The following is an 18,565-nucleotide window of genomic DNA, read 5'->3' as shown; positions in this document are numbered from 1 at the left end:
TATTAAATATTTATGAATAGATTTTATTTTTGTATGTTTTGAACACTTAACTCTTGGGACATGTATGTGATGGAACAGATAAATGTCAGCCTCTGATAATGGCCGTTAACCAGGATACCGATATCAGTCTGATACCTGTACACGCCTATTATTAATATATGAATTTACCATCAGTACTGATGCATGAAGCGACATTATAATGTACATTGTAGAGCTTAAGCTCATCTCAGATTGACGTCTTTAATGCTCTCCTACTCTTAATCTCTCTCTCTAATTCAGAAAAGTAAGTACAATTTTGTTCTAATGTCGTGAAGTAGAAATATAAAACTTTGAAAGTAGAATTATGAAGTAATATTAGATAGGTACAAGTACTTATTTGAAGCTTTACCTACTTATCAGCACGAGAACTGAAAGGAACTCATTATGCAAATGCTTCCCATCAGCGTTATACCATAGTTGATCCTAATCTATAACTGGTTGCCAGGTTACAGAAATCAGTCAAGTGTTTTTTTTTCTATGTAGTGTTCATCTTTAAAATGACAACTGTGTGAAAAATGCATATGTGGATGTATGATGCACTTCATCACATCTAATCTCAGTGCTGCTCTACATTTCACATATGGCACTTTTAAACCAACAATATTCAGCCGACAGCTGTAGCTGAACAACTTCTCGTGTTGAGATTTTAAATAATTCAAAAATGAACATATAAAAGTGACCATGCACTGTTATATGTTAAGCCACTTGGGGAGGATTTACGAACGCGTTCTAGCTCGTGGACCCCCACTAAAAGCTCTGGGCCCCTTGGTTATTGTAGTTCTGAGTTCCTCTGAGGAGTGGTTTCCACTTTTCAGCTGGTGTCATTTAAATAACTGAAAGAGGCCTGAAGAGGTAGAATTGTGCAATATTTTAAAGGGCAAAGACCTGTGACGCAGAATTTTCTCACCACCAGTTATCTGGTGACCTTTGAGCTGACTGCTACAATGTAGACCACTATATGAAGTAATTCAATTACTGTGGGGTCATAATAATGTCAGAATTTCATCGTCAGCAGAGATACTGTTCTCCACAATATGTGCGATAAACTTCTACTTAAGTCATTTATGACCTTTACCTGGATCTGAATACTGCTTTTATCCAGAAACCAGGTCAAAGATGGATTTTAGTCCCTCGTTTTGTTTCTAAAAGGCTTGAAATAACTAAAAAAAAAAAAAGAAGATTAATACATTCCTTTGTTGCATTATTACAATCTAAATATTTTCACTTGATGAGTTAAATGTCACCTCAATGCATGCATAATTAAACAAAATACAAAATGCAGACTAACATGAAAACGTTAACATAAAAACTCTACATATATAACTGCATTTTCACAGACTGTGCACATATCAAATGAAAAGTTTACATTTAGGAAGAACAGCACAATAGTTAAAAACAGCACATCTGATAATTGTTTTTACTGTAAAATATAAAGTAAAGCGTTCTTTAGCTCTCACACGCTCTCAGAAAGTAATAGTCATTTTTCAAGTACAAGACACAGCATAACATAACTGACGGGGGACGGCGGGGTGGGGTGGGGGGTGTACAGGAGGAGTATGTGTTCACACTGTGGACTGTATGTACATATATTTCCTTGGTGTCATGCTTGACTGCCCTTGCATGTTGTTTTGACAGTTAGAGGCAAGGACATGACATGACGAAGGGAACTGAAGACGGTGACATAAAATCCCCCCGTCACATGTCTGCTTAGCCACTCCACGCACACGAGACTGAACTTATCATCCCGACACTGAACTTTTTGTGAGACAGGTGTTCCTGACGCAGTGCGAGGTCGGGGGCAAAATGATTTTAAAATGTGCACCCGGTCTCTGTGGGATCAAAGGGCCAATCAGAAGCCCGCTGTCCTCTGCTTCTTAAGTTCAGGTGAGAAATGACTGAAGATGCAGAAATGAGTTTCTTTATTTGCTGCTCGTGGCCAGCGCAGGAGTGATGCTGGTTGTTATGGCATCGCTGGTGCTGGATTTCCGGTTTAAAAGGGCCTCGATCTCCTCATCATCACTGAACGTGCTCTTCCCGTACAGCTCCTTCCACCAAGCTCGATACTGCGGGGAGCAGAGTCAAAGACAATGTCTCTGTTTAAGACGGGCACTGGACACGTTTTACGTCGGACAGTTGCTTAAAACAACACCTCACTGCTGTATAAAATCAGCTTACAGGCTGCTGATTGCCTTACACGCATCACTGCACAGCTTACAGATGAAACGCTGCTTTATGTTATAAATTTGGATTCAAGAGTACATGGCTGCATGAATGAAGCCAAAAGTAATAAAAATCCGCAGACATTAAATACAAACGATATTTCTAATTAAAAATGCAATAATTAAATCATGACTCATCCTTTTCTGTTATTTGTGTAATATTTGAGACTGTATGTACTTTTGTACACCTGCATTAGTGAACTGATGAAGTATCAGGCTAATTACTATAATTATTCATGAGTAATGCACTGTTTTGTATGTATTTTATATATAATATATTTTAATCATTTGAGGGAACTCATCATAGAGGCGGAGCATCTTCAGTTGTTTGTAATAGCAGCACTATTCATTCCTAAGTATTCATTACCACCGTTGCCTTTTATTGTTTTTTTTTGTGTGTGATGTGATTAAAGTGCAGACTTTATTTAAGGCTTTTACATTAACTGTTTGTGAATTACAAAGCATTTTATACCCAGTCCTCCCTTTTTTCAGAGACTCAAATATAATTTGACACTAATATAATTTAAAGTATAAGGATTTTTTTTAAATACCTTTATAAAAAGCCTTTGCAGCTCATGTCTGCCTGAAGTGTAGAACCCACGGATATGACATCTCCCTGGAGATGCTCTGTTAGGTCTCTACTGCCACACCTTCTGCTGCTGGTTATTTGTAGGTCTTTGCCTTCAGTTTTGTATTTAATAACTGAAAAGCGTGCTCGTTACCCATTTGCACTGTGAAGTGAACTCTATCAACAGTCACATCGATATTAACCACCGTTTAAACTGGCAGCCATATGTGATGTGGTATGTTCTGGATCATGAACTGTTCTTTTTCTTCTCCTGGTTTCATCTATCCAAATAATTTTTTTCTACGGCTGAAAGTTTTTCAGATGTCTAATCTGTTCTTATTGTTCTTGAGTGTAACAAGTGGTTTGAGCAGATTGTTCATTTGGAAGCTCTTAAAGACCTCACATCCACTGAAATCTGCTGCTTTGCTAATTGTCCAATTACTTTTGAGTCTCTGAAAATGGTGTGATGAGTACAACAATAACTATAGTTTTCAAATAATTTATTTTAATTGCCCTGGATTGGAGCTGAAAGTGTCCATTGTTTATGTTTAAATACAACTTCATGTACGGCACATTTCCGTGCTATTTAAGGTACTTCACAAAAAAAATTAAAAGACTTTAAAGTGAAATGAGCAACATAACTGCACCAAAATGCAGTGCAGTTTACGGAATGCATGCTAATTTGATTTAGGCTGCTGTGAAACTTAACTGAAAAAGGCGAAGCATAACCAAAAACAGAGCTGAGGTATCAGTGGTAGCAGGGCCCAGTCCCACTGACAAGTTTATGAGAGCTTTTCGGCAGACGTTCTGTGCCCTTTATGCACACTTTCAATAAGTCTGCATTTTTGCTGACTTTGCCCACAGCTCATAGCATCTTGACTTAAACAGGGTTACTGAAAAAAGCAGAAAACAAGCATGTGATGAGCAGCCTCCTAAATGTTCAAAAATGCTACATTTATTACACACCTGATTTAGACTTTTTTTTTAAGACTGCTCACAGTGCACATACAGCAGGGGAAGTAATTATTTGACACTTATTTCACTCAGTGAAAGCGAATAAACTAAACCAGCAGGGGGTCAGTTATTTCATTGTTTCCCCCACTGTAAGCTGGAGTTTTAGGCACATGTGGCCTGGATCCTTGTCAAGCTGAAGAAATTTAGATTGAGCACTTTTAAAACTTATCCGAACACATCTGACATCCTTATACACAGATATCCTTTCATAATACAGTTCTGCAGCTGTTCTATATTTGTTTTTGGACTGGATACTACAACTGCTCCTTTTCCAATAACTGTCCATGTGGGAAATGCTTTTGGGCCCATGTCATGTGACATGAAGGTCATTCCATGCAGGACAGCAGCAGAGTAATCGTCCAGCAGCTGAATAGGATGAGTAGTCTTCAAACAGCGGCATGCACTGCTCTCGTCACAAAACGGTGCCAGCTCTAACAAGAAGAGAGGGTTAAATGGTCCAAGTAAGAGCATAAGGAAAAGTACACGTGAAGCATCTGTTTCTCAGATATGTACTTCTCACACAGGTCCTCATTTAGTAGCTTTACTAACACCCATATAAACCAGACTGGTTTGGCTTTTGAAGGGAGGAGTTCACACTGTTGTATGAAAACGTCAAGTTTTTGTTTTGTTTCGTTTTTTTTGCAATTTCTCATGTCATAGCCTCCAGCTTTTAGACAAAGAATGCTTTGATGAGCGGTATATTGAGACCAGGCTGTACCTGAACTCACAAATTAAACCCACACACTCATCTGTCCAAATGTATTGCATCTTTTAATCCACATAACCGTTTTCAGCTGTCCCAACATAACAGATTTTTTTAAAATGAATAATCAAAAGTGAAATTAATTATGATGACTCACTTCTGTTAGTTCTGTGTTTTCAAACTCCTCCAGCTGCCGCAGGAAGCCCAGGTTGGGCCCCGCACACGGCCTGACTGACCGAACCGCTGCCAGGGACTCTACCCATCCGTGACCCGTCACCGTCATGATGTAGGCCACCACCAGAGTCACGCTGCGGGACACTCCTGCCATGCTGAGAACACAGGCCTTCACAGCTCAGAGCAAGATAATCACCTCATATTCAGATTCTCTGCTTTAGTGTACAAAGAAGTGAAACCCCTTCTGTCCCAAAGCTGTGGTTAAATGCCTGATTTTGCATGTTTGATATGAGAAAAGATGAAAGGTAATGAAATGTGCAATGAAAGCTTTAACCAAAATTTTTGGCAGACAGCTTCTTTTTGGTGCTAGTGATGTGGTTGAAAATGAGAACGGGGTCGATAAAATATGAGGACCTCCGGTCTGCGATCAAACCCGGAGCAAATTCTCATGATTATGAATAAAAATCTTTTAGATCTTAATGTTGAAACTTTTTACAACATCTCTATGTCAAAATACGTAATATAGTCTACCATATATTGTAACTGAATGTTTTTTTTAATTTAACCAAGTATCGTTTCAGATGACATGTAAAACAGGACTGAGGCGTTCCACTCACCAGTGCACGAGGCAGCCTTCTCCTTTCAGTCGGGATTCATGGATAAACATGATGCTGTCTCTGAAGTACTGAATCCTGGTGAAATGAATCACATTCACAAGATATACAACATAGTGAGGATCATGCCTTTAACCTTAAAACTGGATTATTATTTTTTTTACATTTACCATAGCTGTACAATTTAGTTTGTAGTCGGTAAAGAGATCATGTGTTTAATTATTTAAACCAACCTTTTTTAAAAAAGGATACATTTAGATAAATTTTCTATTTTGCAAGCTGTAATTCATTTCTTTTATTTATAGAAATGGGGCAAAGAGCTCAAACATATATGCATGTTTTATATATATTCAACATTTATTCAAGTACTCACAGGTTTTGCTTGGAATGGTCAGCTGCAGATATACAAAGGTATGTGATGCCCTGTGGGAGAGGGAGCAGCTTCATTAAAGAAGTGAATACTTTAGTGGCAAAAGTTAACGTGATAGGAAAAGGCGAGTGCTCAACTATTGAGCAGGGGTCATTTGTTTGAAAACTGGAACTAAACTCACTTCTTGTTTCTCACTTCCTATGGGACAGCCCCTGAAACCTTGCCCCTCTGGCCCTGCCCATGTGGTAGGTCACGACATAACGATGTTTGCTTGTGTTTGTCTCTGTGCTTATGTGTGTGTGTGTGTGCTGTGTTGTGCACCTGGCAGCTGATGGTACATGCAGTGGACAGAAACCACCTCGTCCTGGTATGACTGCACCACTGCAAAAACCCCTGAACCCTCTGGGACAGACCAAGTCCTGGAAGTGCTCCAGACAGGTGAGATTGCACGCACAGAGCCCCGACAAATGCAGACACATTTATAAATACCAATGAAAGTGCCCATATTAAAGACGTGCCTAAGGTTCATGAAGGCTAAATTATTATTTCTGATAGAGAGAGTCAGATTATGCAAACGGTTACCGAGAAGTCCTCATATCTTCACACTATCACTCCTATAGCTCATCATGGTCTTGACTCAGTGGTACTGTTTGTAAAATCATGACTACACTCTAAGTCAAAATATATGAAAATTGTGGATAAATGCAGACATTTATATACTTTACTTGCAAAAGGAATATTTGGGGCTTGAAATTAGTTCCAAAAGACGACCTTTTATTTTGCAGTATGATAATTAGGTTCATATACAGTAAATGGCACATTTAGAGACTTGGCCAGATGTAAATGCGCAGACCACATCATCGTTGCAAATTCTACCTTCCTCTCTCAGGAACCATCACGTTGTCTTCCAAGAAATCAATCAGTCCGCGGTTTGACTGTTAGGTATGCAAATAACCCATCCCATCTGGCCACTTGGTCTAAAACAGACCTGAGTCATCATTTTTGCCTCAAAACTCAAAAAGTTGCATCACACATGATTTTGTATGTTTTAAAAAAGCAACTGAATAACTGTCATCGCAGTTCAGAATGAGTCCGTAGGGCCAGACTTCACTTCAGGCCCAAAACCTTGTAAAAGTTTTGGTGGTTGACCAGTTTGAGTAGTGATACTGTAATACAAGTTGCTGTTTCTCTTCACTGTTCAATGAAACATGCTAACATGGATGGAGAAAGTGTAGAGAAATCGCGGAGCGCTTTTCATGTTCGCTTTCAACAAGAAAAGATGAAAGTTGTGAAAGCGGACACTGAAGATGGTAAGCGGATTCAAGATTTTCAAGAGACAAGTCCCAGTACGAAGCCGACAGGAGGGCGTAGTGTATTTAATGGGCTCAGATGAGATCAGCAGACTTAAAGTCAAATCATTCAATCTGTAAATAATTACAGGCTTGTACACATCAAAAGTGTGCATCATTTCATAAACTCTGACTAAAGGTATTGTGTATTTACAGAAAGATACCTCTGAAAAAACTCAAAATCAAACTATTTGTTCAGTAAAACTTACATCTTCAGACATATTTTATGCTTCAATCTATCAGCTCCTCACATTCACCAACACACACACAAACACACACAAAAACACCTTTCCTGCTGTTTCATACACAAATTGCCACATCTAAATGCAGCACTGAAAAGCCAGAAACTTTTTTTTGCAAAGTTCCACTTTCAAGACTTTCTGGACCTCAAGCTGCTGAGCTAAAAGCATCTCGTGTGAACAATACTGTGCAACATCCACTAACCTTGGCTTGCATCTGCCTCACAGCTGCATCAACTGAAAACAGCATTCAGATTTTCATATATATACTAGAGTCCCACACAATATCGAGGACCCACAGTCAATTAGAAAATTGCTTCTCTGGTGAGAACTGGTGAATTCCAGGTCTTATGACTGAATTTAAAAAAAAGAAGAAAGAAGACACATGTGACTTTCACACTAATTGAAGTGGTCTCTTTCAATAGCCTTTGATAAAGATCTGATGTTGATAATGAATGATCTGATGATCATTCAGCCTTTAAAAACACAAGGTGACCTCAGAAGATTAGAAATGGAACGATTTATTGCTATTAACTGTGTCTGTATGCAGTGTATCATTTCAAAGCATTTATGTCAAACTTGTCCTGTTTTTTCATAAACTTGTTAAGGTAATAACTATATTTGAAGCAGCTCTGTAAACATATTAAGGTGGGAAAGAGGCTCTGGGCTGACAACAATATCTCACAGTTTCAGAATGAGTATTAATCAGCAGGGGGACACAGCAACCACAGTCGTGCTCAGAGGAGCTTATGTACTTTATGGTTGGGTTAATGTTGAGGTCAGGGGGTCGTGCAATCTGATGCAAGACATTAAAAAAGGCCTCACCTCCAGAACGGGCGCAGCTGTATCATGGATGGACAGGATGTGGGTGATGTTGTGCCGAGCCAGCAGCTCCCTGTCGCGAGCATCTGTGGAACGCGAAGAAAATCAAGAAATACACGATACACACTGCATCCAATCACCAATCACACCGTGTGAGCTCCAAACTAAATAAAGCATCTTCTGCCCAACAACAGCCCCCCCTCCAGAAGTGACTTCCAAGCAAATGTGGCCTTAAGATTTCAAAGTTTTGCTCTGGTTTTGAACTGAAAGAAAAACCGGAAAACCAGTGTTTCTAAAACAGTCCAACAGCTTGGCCCAAAAGCAAGAAACAGTAATTGTTCTAATCAAATTTTGTTCTTTGAAAGGAAGCCAAATGTTTTCTACCTTGGACAGATGTGCCTTGAGCATTTTTTTCTCATATGCTTTGCAAGTTTGCAGGATGCTGATTGGAGCCACCTATACAAGAGCAAGATGAGTTTGCACTGAAACCTCTTTAAAGCTAAATTTATTCAGTAATTAAATGTTTTGTCATTGGAACTCTTATTAACTGTAGGACACAACCAACCAATTGCATCATACAGTAAGAAAACAGTGTGAGTGGCATCAGTGCACAGAACACTTGCAGAGGAAATACAACCCTAAATCACTGGATGACCGCAGCTTCACTGTTATGCCACGAGTGCTGCAGTGGGTCATGAGATAAATAGTTTAAATAGTTTTGTTGAGTGTCAGGCTGCTGATATAACAGTGAAGTGACGAGAGATGATTTTTTGCTTAGGGCTTAGAGGTTCAGTACCACTCAAGGTTTCTAGGTGCTGGCCTAAAACCTGCATCCTCCCATTCAAATCCGTCAGCTTCCTTCGTGAAAGATGAAGTTTTTCTTTTTTTTCCATTGTTAAATATTAGTTCTCAAGGAGAGAAATGTTTCCAAATCTCTTCTGATTTCTAAAGTGCTAAATTTAAGTGTTGTCATCATGGCTACCTTTACTTCTTTTATAAAGTCAAGTTGTTATAAATTCAGAGATCAAGCCTTTAGTAGTGTTGATGCTGATGAGATTGGGACTAAAGATGTGGGATTAAGCAAACACATAGAAGATGTGATGAACATTGAAGAGTAGAACAGCAGTAACGCCTGTAAATATCCAAAAGTGGCATTGATGGAACTTTCGCAGCCAAAAGCTCCAGCTCGCTTTATATGTGCTAAGTCATGTAGATGAATGAAGATCTAAGGCCTGCTTAAGATTAAAAAGGTGTCACATTTCCTATTTGACAGCAATTCCTTGAACATACTTTATTTCTAAAAAAGAGCTGTCTGCATTTTAAGACGTTTCCTGTGTAGTCATGATTCTTAATGTGTGCAAAGATTAAAAAAAGCAGCCCAACAATTGCATTTGGTGCTTTATGGAAACGTGTGGAATGTAGTTCACACCAAGGGACACCCCCGCGCCATGGGGCATCCCCTCCCACACCACCGCTCAAATATTCACATCAGCGCTCAAAGTAATGTTTCCCCCAGCTGCTGGCAGATTCATACCTACTCAGAGGGTAAAAAACACACTTTTTTTTTTTGTTAAAATGCAATATTTCAATAGCTCAGCTTTACACAGTGACCTCTCGACTCTATAGAAACTGAGCTCAGTGTAGCATCTCACCACATGCCCCTCCATATGAGGAACTGAAACAAACTACTACTACATTATCCGGAAAATAAATCAATTTTTTTACACACATGACAAAAGGCACCGCAGCCTACCTTTGATATTTCCAAGATAAAGATCAGGCAGGACCTAAAAACAGTTTGAAAATGTGTAAAATGGAAAATGCAGAAGTTAAAGAAAAAACAAGATCTTGGGGTTGTTGTTTTTTTCTTTTTTAGAAAAATATCATGGCAGGCTCTGAAGGTTTGATTTCCTAGATATCATTGTTGATACTGTACCTTGTTTATTCCGTTACCCATCTCCGCCAAAGGTGTGTAGATAAGCACACTGAATTTAAGAGGAATTTGAAGTCATAACTGGAAAGTGATTCCTTTAGGGAGACGCTTAAAGCAGCAACTTAACCGTCTGCTACTCGGTTCAAAGGAATCCTGACAACTTTTTAGTTTAACTCAAACTGTCATGAAGACCTCAGCTCGTCTGTGTCCCAGAGTGCCACTTCATTGAGAGCACGTTTTCCTCAGAATGTGACCTTAGCACATGTTTATATTTAGACCAGGCGTTGGTCATGGGACCATGGATAGGCACATAGCAACCAGACAAAGATGGCTGAAGGCCAGAACAGATCCGATGGCCCAGCTATCACTATCTGCTGAGCTGTCAGCACCCTGCTAGGAGCACCTTTGAATGAAGCTCAAAATCAATTATCTGTGTGTTCCTGCTGTAAATGAGAGGACAGCTGTTTTAAAACCAAGATTGCAATCAGGATTCTTTCTCTGTGTGTATCCATTCAGATCAAATTCAGTCTCTATTTCCACTAATATCTGTGACAACCTCAAGCCAGTGTTACACGTTTGTGCCCAAGAGTTGCAAACCAGTGTGGCAAAAAAAAAAAATCCCCACAATTTTCTGTTTCCTAAAAACAAGTCGTACTTTTCAAATACCCGTTCTAATATTTTCTAATAACACATTAGTGCTTTTAAACCTAATTTCGTCTTCGATTTCAGAATTCCCCCATTTATGTCTAATTTTGTGCTTCTCAGTGGACATCCTCTTAATTCTAACTCGCTCTGTTCATTTCCAGTAAATCTGGCTACATCTTCAGTGCATCGCTCTGAGCCGATCGAGGTATTTTTAGCCTGGCTTTGTCTTGTGTTCCTCTGTGTGGTTCAGTGTGTGTGTGTGTGTGTGCGTGCGTGCATGTGTGTGTGTGTGTGGCACAGAGACAGGCAGGGGAGAGTGGAGGCGTTTACAAAAATCTGCCTGCTGCCTGCCTCAGAGAACTAGGTGGAACAGCTCATCGGCACCGAAAACTCAAAACCATTGATAAACAAAACAGCTCACACATTAGAAACCATGATGATACATTAAAAATACACCTTGATCAGAGCTGAGAGAGTGCGCGTCTGTGTGTGTGTGGGTGGAGGGGGTGGGAGATTGGGTTTCACAATAAAATTGTCTTTTTAACAAGAAGAAGAGGAGTCTTTCGGGTTTGAGGAAGGTTTGCGCATCAAGCCATCACTTTATCGAAAGCCGTTTTTGGGCTCCAACTTAATACTTACTTTTTAAATTTACTTAATTATTAGTTTGCTTATTAAATTCCCCAATAGTGGGGAAACACGTTGTTGTGTGTGAAACAGTCTAAAACCTCAAACTATCTCATTTATGGCGAAATAACTGAGAAAATCATCACGTTTGAGAAGCCGAAACCACAAGACCTTTGTGTCTTTAGCCACAGGTCTTTGTAGCCACATGCAAGTCTGTCTCTCTGTGGTTGGCTGTGTTGTTGTGCTGGCACACCGCTTCAGTTTAATATTGCAACAATTATTCCACGAGTTTCTCTAAAATCCTATACAGACGTGTACAATCACCAGAGGTTGAAACCTACTCGTTTTGGTTAATTTGGGACTTGTCCTCTACAGCTACCATGAAGTTTATGGTAGTGGAAATATCTGAGAAATCACAAAATATTCAGCGTCTCTTAAGGATGAATTCCAATAACTTTGGTGCAAAGTTTTCCTCTCCAGAGGGTCAAAGATGTTGCTTCATTCATTCAAGCCAACATCAGATAAGGGGTCTCGTACACGTATTCATATTTCCCCGTCAGTCCATCCCCTGACTTTACCTTGAGGTTGACATTTGACAGATATCTGATTACACACCCATGAAATTGCGTGAAATACTCAAGCTCGCTCAAGGATTAATGTGGGCCTTTCGTTACATAAACAACAGTAGAAAGATGGCAGGAAATGAGGGGGGAGAGAGCAAGAAGGAAATTGATATGCAACAAAGCTTCCCGTGAAAGGAGTGGTTTCAAAAGGCTGTAACATTTCAGATGTCTCACAGGGATTAACCATTCTGAGGTCTTACTGATCCAACACACAGTAAGTTCTGTAATCAAGTAAAAAAAAGGGTTTTTTTGTCATATCACATATAAAATCTGGAATATTTCCATATGTAGTGTAATGTTGATGCTTTATGGTAATTTTTAAGTGTGTCACCTTCCTCAAATAGAGTCCATTAAAAGGCAAAGGATGAAAAAGGAAAGAACGCTTCCTATAAAACAGAAAAGGAAAACCCCATATGGATTCTGAGAGTATATTTTGTCAGGCTTAAAGGGGGGAGTCTTTTTAAAGAAAAGCCTCTTGAAATCTATAACTGCTTATGAAGACAAACTGTACAAAATAGTGCTGAAACCTTTGGAGCTGAATCTTTTAGGGACTGAAGTTAGACATCTGTATCTGTCCACTGCGATTCTTCTGGCATCAAAAATGTCTATGATTATGCTATAACTCATAATTCCCACTCATTCTTTTAATATTATAGGGGTGTTTACGCAGTAGTCCAGAAGGAATTGGGCCCAAAGAAGCTCAAACCCAAAAATGTCAATGTGGTGGAGTAAAGATTTTTTCTTCTGGAAATTTAAATTCAGCATGTTTCAGGCGTTGAGACAATATTTGATACAGTTCCATTTTTTACAGGTTTCAGTTGTAGGAAAACACCCTTCTGTAAGTATTAGGACTATTACAGCACTATAAGGCACAGCATCCACCATCTTGATTGGATTGTAGCAGCAGCTTCAAATCACCTCACACAGCTGCTTCTAATACACATGTGGAGGTTTCTGTTGCGGTTCGGCTACGTTTTTAAACTGTTATCATCAGAGGAGTTCTTTCTCGTTGTAAAACCTTAACCAATCAGCATGTATATCCACACAATACCAGCATTTTACGGACAAAACTGACTTCAGAAGTCAGAAAAACCAGAAACAAGTGTTTTATTTCCATTCTCTTCCGCTTATCGATTCAGGGTCGCGAGGAGGGCTGGAGCCTATACCAGCTAGGACAAGAGGCAGGGTACACCCAAGACAGGCCACATAGGGCCAGTTTGTACAACTGATCAATTCTGTATTTTTGAGAACCAAAAACAGATTATAGCCATACACCTCTATTTGCGTCTTTGTATTTAGGAATATCTCATGAGTACCCCCTGCTGCAACCCGGTTTAACTGCAGCTAATTGCTGTACATTGGCGTTAACAGGATGTGGAAAAGCTCTTGTTGATGTGTTGAGTTTCTTGGTTGTAAAAGCAGTCAAATGAACGCTGCAGAAAGACATCGTTCAGTTAACTTGCACCATGCCCGGGACTAACGACAATATCGAGCGGATCTAAGCCAAAGTCCCTGACATCTGTTTTGGGTGGAGCGTCATAGTTTCTCTTTTCTGCGCTTCTTGTTCATGTCTTTTCTTTTCTTTACAATTTGCAAAGCTTCAATCCTGACATTGAATTGAAAACATGTGAGACACTCAGTCGCACACTTGGTCTTCATGGGACATGGGACCCAGACATCTTGGAAACATTCACTTAATGACCTCCTTTTCATGAACGAGTATATCTCACAATGACTGCATGTGCTGTCAATATCACTGAGTAAAGCCAATGTATTCTGCATTCTTCATAATGGCCAGCAGGGGGCAACTCCTCTGGTTTCAAAGAGAAGTCTGGATAAAAACAGCCCTGGGCTCTCATGCATATGTCCTCAGTTCACAGTCACATAAATCTCTTGATTGTCACGTCCATTCTCAAAACAACAACGTGGTGATGACTAAAGTGATCGGCTTGCAATTTCACAATAAAGCGTCACCAAACAACTGGAGGTCCATCTTTTATATACAGTGTATGGCTTCACCCCACTTCTAAACACACAGCAAAGCCAGTATCAAAGCAGACATGCTCAGCTGATTTCTATTCAGATTAATAACATGCTGATCCATGAGAGGTCATATTAACAGAAGCCTGTTAAAAATCTGCTCTGCCATTATTTAAGACCTGTAGCCTGCGCTCAGACTGGTGGGTCACCTACTTCACTCCAGTGAGCCTGACATGTCAGAGTGACGACGGAACAGTACAGTTTTCAGATCAGCTTGTGATTTTGGATTCGCCTTCGTACTTTCGCCTGAAAATATTTCACTGGATAAACGGCGACGTTGAAAGTGCCACACTGATCCCAGCACTTCCTTTAAAAACAAACAGGCAGGGCTGGAACGTGTGGACTTTGGTCCACTTCGGAGAGAGACTGTACAATTTTTAACCAGCCAAATCAAACCTGCGGACTGACTGAGGACGTGCTGAGTGTGCGCACCGATCATACATGGCGCTGTTTTTACTCGGGAGACGTGGCTTTCACAGAGTCATGACAGCGATCCGGCCGTACTGGTAACAGTTCTTACCGTCTTCATACTGTGTGCACTGTGAAATGACACGCACGACTCTTCAAAGACAAACTGCACAGAGCTGCAGAGACCACGCAGGAAATGCGTTGGGTTTTCTTGCAGTCGTAGTTTTTGCCTCGAGGTTTGTTTGATTCCAGTCCACTAGATGGTGTAGTGTGCCCACTCACTACAACATAGTGTTTATGAACCGACTGTGATATTACGACAGTATCGATGTTATATATACCTATAAAAAGTGATGTAACAGCCATTTATATTTAATGCGAGTTTAATGTCTGTATTCGTCTTCATCATGGCCACACTGTGTCCTTTGTCTGTCACAAATATTACATAAATATAATATTCTAACACGTTTTAATGTCGTAAATTATACTTTGCAAATATTTTAAATGCAGAAAAGGGGGTTAGATTATTATATTATATTATATTATATTATATTATATTATATTATATTATATTATATTATATTATATTGTCGATCTGGTGAATAACTGTTAGGGATGTTTTTGTTTAATAGCAAATAATAACAATAATGTCCTTTTTCATCCTTTGTCCTTCCGTGACTGTCTTTCAAATTAAAGCTAAACACTTTGCTTGTAGACGGATAATATTTAAAATAATCTCATCGTCATTTAATGCGTAAAGTATTTGCCTCGAGGCTTTTGCAGGAGTAAATCGTGATACTATAGATGTGTTAGACTGCAAAACATTACCTTTAAACAGATTACTGCGGGGTTTTTTGTTTTGTTTTTGTTTTTGTTTTTGTTTTGTTTTGTTTTTAAAGGATGGAGAAATATCACTGTCGCGCATATAAATATATGACTGCCATCACGTGATGGTAAATAACCAGCAGCAACTATGAGCTCTTGCAAACACTGTTATCTCTGAACATCATGTAATTTGCAAGTAGGTTAGTTTTATTCAGTAAATGAATAATTGCTGCTTCTGAACTGCTTATAATCAAAACTCATATGAGTTCATGTACAACTTTTGTTTTATTCAAGTACCGTTGTTGGCGCACTGCTGTAATTGTCCTAACAAAAGACGGCTTTGTTATCTTTGGTTGTAACATTCAAAGTAACTATCCCACCTTGTTCTGCTATCCACGGCTCATTTTGACTACCACCGTATCCTCGTGTGTTTCCCTGCAGCTCTTCAGTGGCCTCAGGCAAGAAGCCTGTTAATGGAGTGGATCTGTACTATGAGCAGACAGGCAGAGGAAAACATGCTGTGCTGTTGCTTCCTGGCGCTCTGGGTAAGTACAAGCACACGCTTCCTTTTAATGTAGAAAAAAGGTTTGGCTATATGGGAAGACGTCAAAATCTTTTTCTATACTCAAAATATCTCTGTTGTAAGAATAGCACATCGTTCAGTACAGTTTGATTGAGTCCTTTAAGCATCTAAAAGAAAAACTGCTGTATTTTCTACCACAGGAAGCACAAAGACAGATTTTGGTCCTCAGCTTAAGTCTCTGGCCAAAGAACGCTTCAGTGTAGTTGGCTGGGATCCCCGTGGGTATGGACAATCCCGTCCCCCAGACAGAGACTTCCCCCCTGACTTTTTTGAGAGGGATGCGAAGGATGCAGTTGATCTTATGAAGGTTTGCTGATAAACTCAGGGTGAAAATGATTACCAATCTGACCTTTGCAGGTTCCAGAGAAGCCCCTTCTCTGGGGGGCATGTGAAAGAAAGGAACATATGGGGACTGATAAACTTCATGCTCAGTTCAGCATGTAGTAAAATGATAAAGGTCTAGAATTCATTCAAAATGGAAAATAAGTTAAATTCTGCAATCCAAAACCTGCTAGATTTTATTACAGTCTAATATCTGGATAAATATTAGAAAGCAATACTAATCCTAATATTATTTTTTTTAGCCACAGATTGAGTTTTACCATTTATGGAAACTCCCATAACAAAACAGATAATGTATTGGCAGGAAATTACCTTAAAAAAATTACCTGGACCTTTTCTTTTCTTTTCTTTTTTTTTTTGTGCAGTTTTATAAGAGAAAGTGTTTAAAGCACAATTAATAAATTATTATATACAGTTAGTGTATATGCCTCCTCTATTTTCTGCTTTGTGTTCTGATCAAAATTTAGGCAACCCTGACTTAAATGATGTCTAATCCACTGTCCGATTTTAATACTAAGACATGTTATTTTCATACACCAATATTAAAATTCCTGGTTTATGAAGCTTCTTTCACCCTTCAGTAATGAACATGACAAAAAGCCCCTGTCTGGGGTTTTATAGTTTCCGGTATGAGGCTACAAACAAATCCCCTCCTTTCAGTACTTATTTACTGCAATATTTTGTATGCCAATCAAATTGCTTTTTGACCATCATCATAACTCTTATGCAAATATACATTTCGAAATCACTGGCAACCTATGAGCTACACGTACAGTGTGTGAAATTAGAAGGCTGCAGAATCCAACACAGCTGTTGTATGTTGGTAAGCTTTAATAATATTTTAATATTCTCTTTGATTTTTCTCTTTGATCTTGTTATTGTATACTATATGTTTCAATAGTGGATACTAATATTACACACTGCCAAAGTTGCGAAAAAGATTGTAAATACTAGATGCATACAAGTAATCTTCACAGGCACATAATTCTGGCCCCGCCCACCTGTTATTCAAATTTGAGTGATGATTCAAAACAGAAAATTTAAAGGCCACCCCCACCCCCCACCACCAACCATTTGCATGCTTCACTGTTCGAAATGTCTTAGAACCGTGAATCACGCAGGAAGGATTCTGTCAAATAGGTTTCTCACAATATCTGTACATTCAGAAGCATGAAGACTAATTGTCTTCTGCATTATTTACTGCATTTCATGATTTATATATCACAATTCATACACAGATAAATGTACAACTGTCTAGTCTTGCAGTTAAAGAAAGTTTTTGCATTTTTTACAACAGCAAGTTGTGTTACTGCTTTGACACAACCTACTTTTTAAAAAAAAAAATCATTTATTTGGCAGACACTGGGATTCGGCAAGTTCTCCCTGCTTGGGTGGAGTGATGGGGGAATCACGGCTCTGGTTGCAGCCGCAAGGAACCCCGATCTGATCAACAAGATGGTCGTGTGGGGAGCCAATGCTTTTGTTTCCCAGCAGGACCTCAAGCTTTACAATGGTGTGTCACGCTTTATTGCCTTGGACAAGTGGCAAGTTATTCGAGCTACAAACTGGCTTTCACTTGAATATGTGCGCGTTGTGTGTTTGTGTGTGAACGGTTATGTTGTGGGAACACTCAGAGGTGCGTGATGTCTCCAAATGGAGTGCGAGGATGAGGCAACCCATGGAGGAGGTGTATGGGGTGCAAGTCTTTGCTAAACTGTGGGAGGCCTGGGTGGATGGAATGGCACAGTTCGTCCACAGACCAGAAGGTGATGGCTCTGTGCTGTTGCAGGCACACTAGACAATCTGAAAAGACACTTGTTAATTTTGTCTCTTACTAATGCATAACAGCAGATAATCTGAATGTTTCCTTTTTGCTCTCTGGTTAGGAAGCATCTGCATGGAACATCTGCCCCTGATCAGCTGTCCAACCCTCATCATCCATGGAGAGAAAGACCCCATGGTGCCAAATCTCCACCCTGAGTACCTCCTCAAACACATCAAAGGTTCACGGTGAGAATGCACAATAATATTACCACAAATTGATGAATTTCACTTTTAGGTACAAGCTAAATCAAGATTTTCATCCCCAAATCCAGATTGCATTTAATGCCAGAGGGGAAACACAACCTCCACCTGAGGTATGCTGATGAATTCAACACACTGGTGGAAGACTTTCTAGAAGAGTGAAACCACGCCTTCATTATTCGACTGTGGAGAAAAAGAGTTGGTGTTACTTACTTTAAAAATAAAATGTAGAATGTGAATTGTAATGTTATTTTGATTACTTTATATGATGCAATCTTCATTTGGAATGTTAGATTTAATAAAAATATAGAAATATGCGAAACAGCTTTTTACACTAATTAAAGTTACAATTTAATGTAAATAAATTCCATTTGTAACAAAATCTGGGTTCCATCCAGCTACAGAC

General features: G+C 39.3%; 2 protein-coding genes across 3 annotated transcripts; one reads left to right on the top strand and one right to left on the bottom strand.

Annotated features, from left to right (window-relative positions):
* Nucleotides 1–1,219: 1,219 nt before the first annotated feature.
* LOC102793475 (dual specificity protein phosphatase 22-B-like) lies at nucleotides 1,220–11,268 on the bottom strand. The gene is made up of 7 exons (XM_006797837.3): nucleotides 10,048–11,268; nucleotides 9,865–9,898; nucleotides 8,115–8,197; nucleotides 5,705–5,754; nucleotides 5,335–5,409; nucleotides 4,701–4,872; nucleotides 1,220–2,102 (listed from the first exon to the last, which is right to left on the bottom strand). Exons 1-7 carry the CDS (start codon nucleotides 10,066–10,068, stop codon nucleotides 1,959–1,961), a joined length of 579 nt encoding a protein of 192 aa, XP_006797900.1. The 5' UTR covers nucleotides 10,069–11,268; the 3' UTR covers nucleotides 1,220–1,958.
* A 2,889-nt stretch (nucleotides 11,269–14,157) lies between these two features.
* Nucleotides 14,158–18,481, top strand: bphl (biphenyl hydrolase like). 2 transcript variants are annotated; one of them, XM_087830919.1, is made up of 7 exons: nucleotides 14,158–14,482; nucleotides 15,651–15,754; nucleotides 15,933–16,099; nucleotides 17,494–17,647; nucleotides 17,769–17,900; nucleotides 18,021–18,144; nucleotides 18,231–18,481. In XM_087830919.1, exons 1-7 carry the CDS (start codon nucleotides 14,418–14,420, stop codon nucleotides 18,319–18,321), a joined length of 837 nt encoding a protein of 278 aa, XP_087687045.1. In that variant the 5' UTR covers nucleotides 14,158–14,417; the 3' UTR covers nucleotides 18,322–18,481. The 2 variants fall into 2 exon arrangements, with proteins under 2 accessions (XP_087687045.1, XP_087687044.1); XM_087830918.1 differs by lacking the exon at nucleotides 14,158–14,482 and adding an exon at nucleotides 14,491–14,620.
* The last annotated feature ends 84 nt before the right edge of the window (nucleotides 18,482–18,565 follow it).

This window comes from Neolamprologus brichardi, chromosome 17 (assembly GCF_056152115.1).
Source record: "Neolamprologus brichardi isolate AB-2024 chromosome 17, ASM5615211v1, whole genome shotgun sequence".
In the NCBI taxonomy this organism is placed as follows: Eukaryota; Metazoa; Chordata; class Actinopteri; order Cichliformes; family Cichlidae; genus Neolamprologus; species Neolamprologus brichardi.
Note: the sequence above shows the minus strand (reverse complement) of the source record. Positions and strands in the feature narration are given on the sequence as shown.

What these genes read in the sequence shown, in the direction of transcription:
- LOC102793475 (XM_006797837.3), bottom strand. Translation starts at nt 10,068, where the DNA reads ATGGGTAACGGAATAAACAAG. An exon ending in CAGCTGCGCCCGTTCTGGAG is followed by an intron (nt 5,755 to 8,114) that starts GTGAGGCCTTTT and finishes CCTCTCCCACAG; the next exon opens with GGCATCACATACCTTTGTAT. An exon ending in GAAGGCTGCCTCGTGCACTG is followed by an intron (nt 4,873 to 5,334) that starts GTGAGTGGAACG and finishes CTGTGTTCTCAG; the next exon opens with CATGGCAGGAGTGTCCCGCA.
- bphl (XM_087830918.1), top strand. Translation starts at nt 14,523, where the DNA reads ATGACACGCACGACTCTTCAAAGACAAACTGCACAGAGCTGCAGAGAC. An exon ending in GTCGTAGTTTTTGCCTCGAG is followed by an intron (nt 14,621 to 15,650) that starts GTTTGTTTGATT and finishes GTTTCCCTGCAG; the next exon opens with CTCTTCAGTGGCCTCAGGCA. An exon ending in AAACACATCAAAGGTTCACG is followed by an intron (nt 18,145 to 18,230) that starts GTGAGAATGCAC and finishes CCCCAAATCCAG; the next exon opens with ATTGCATTTAATGCCAGAGG.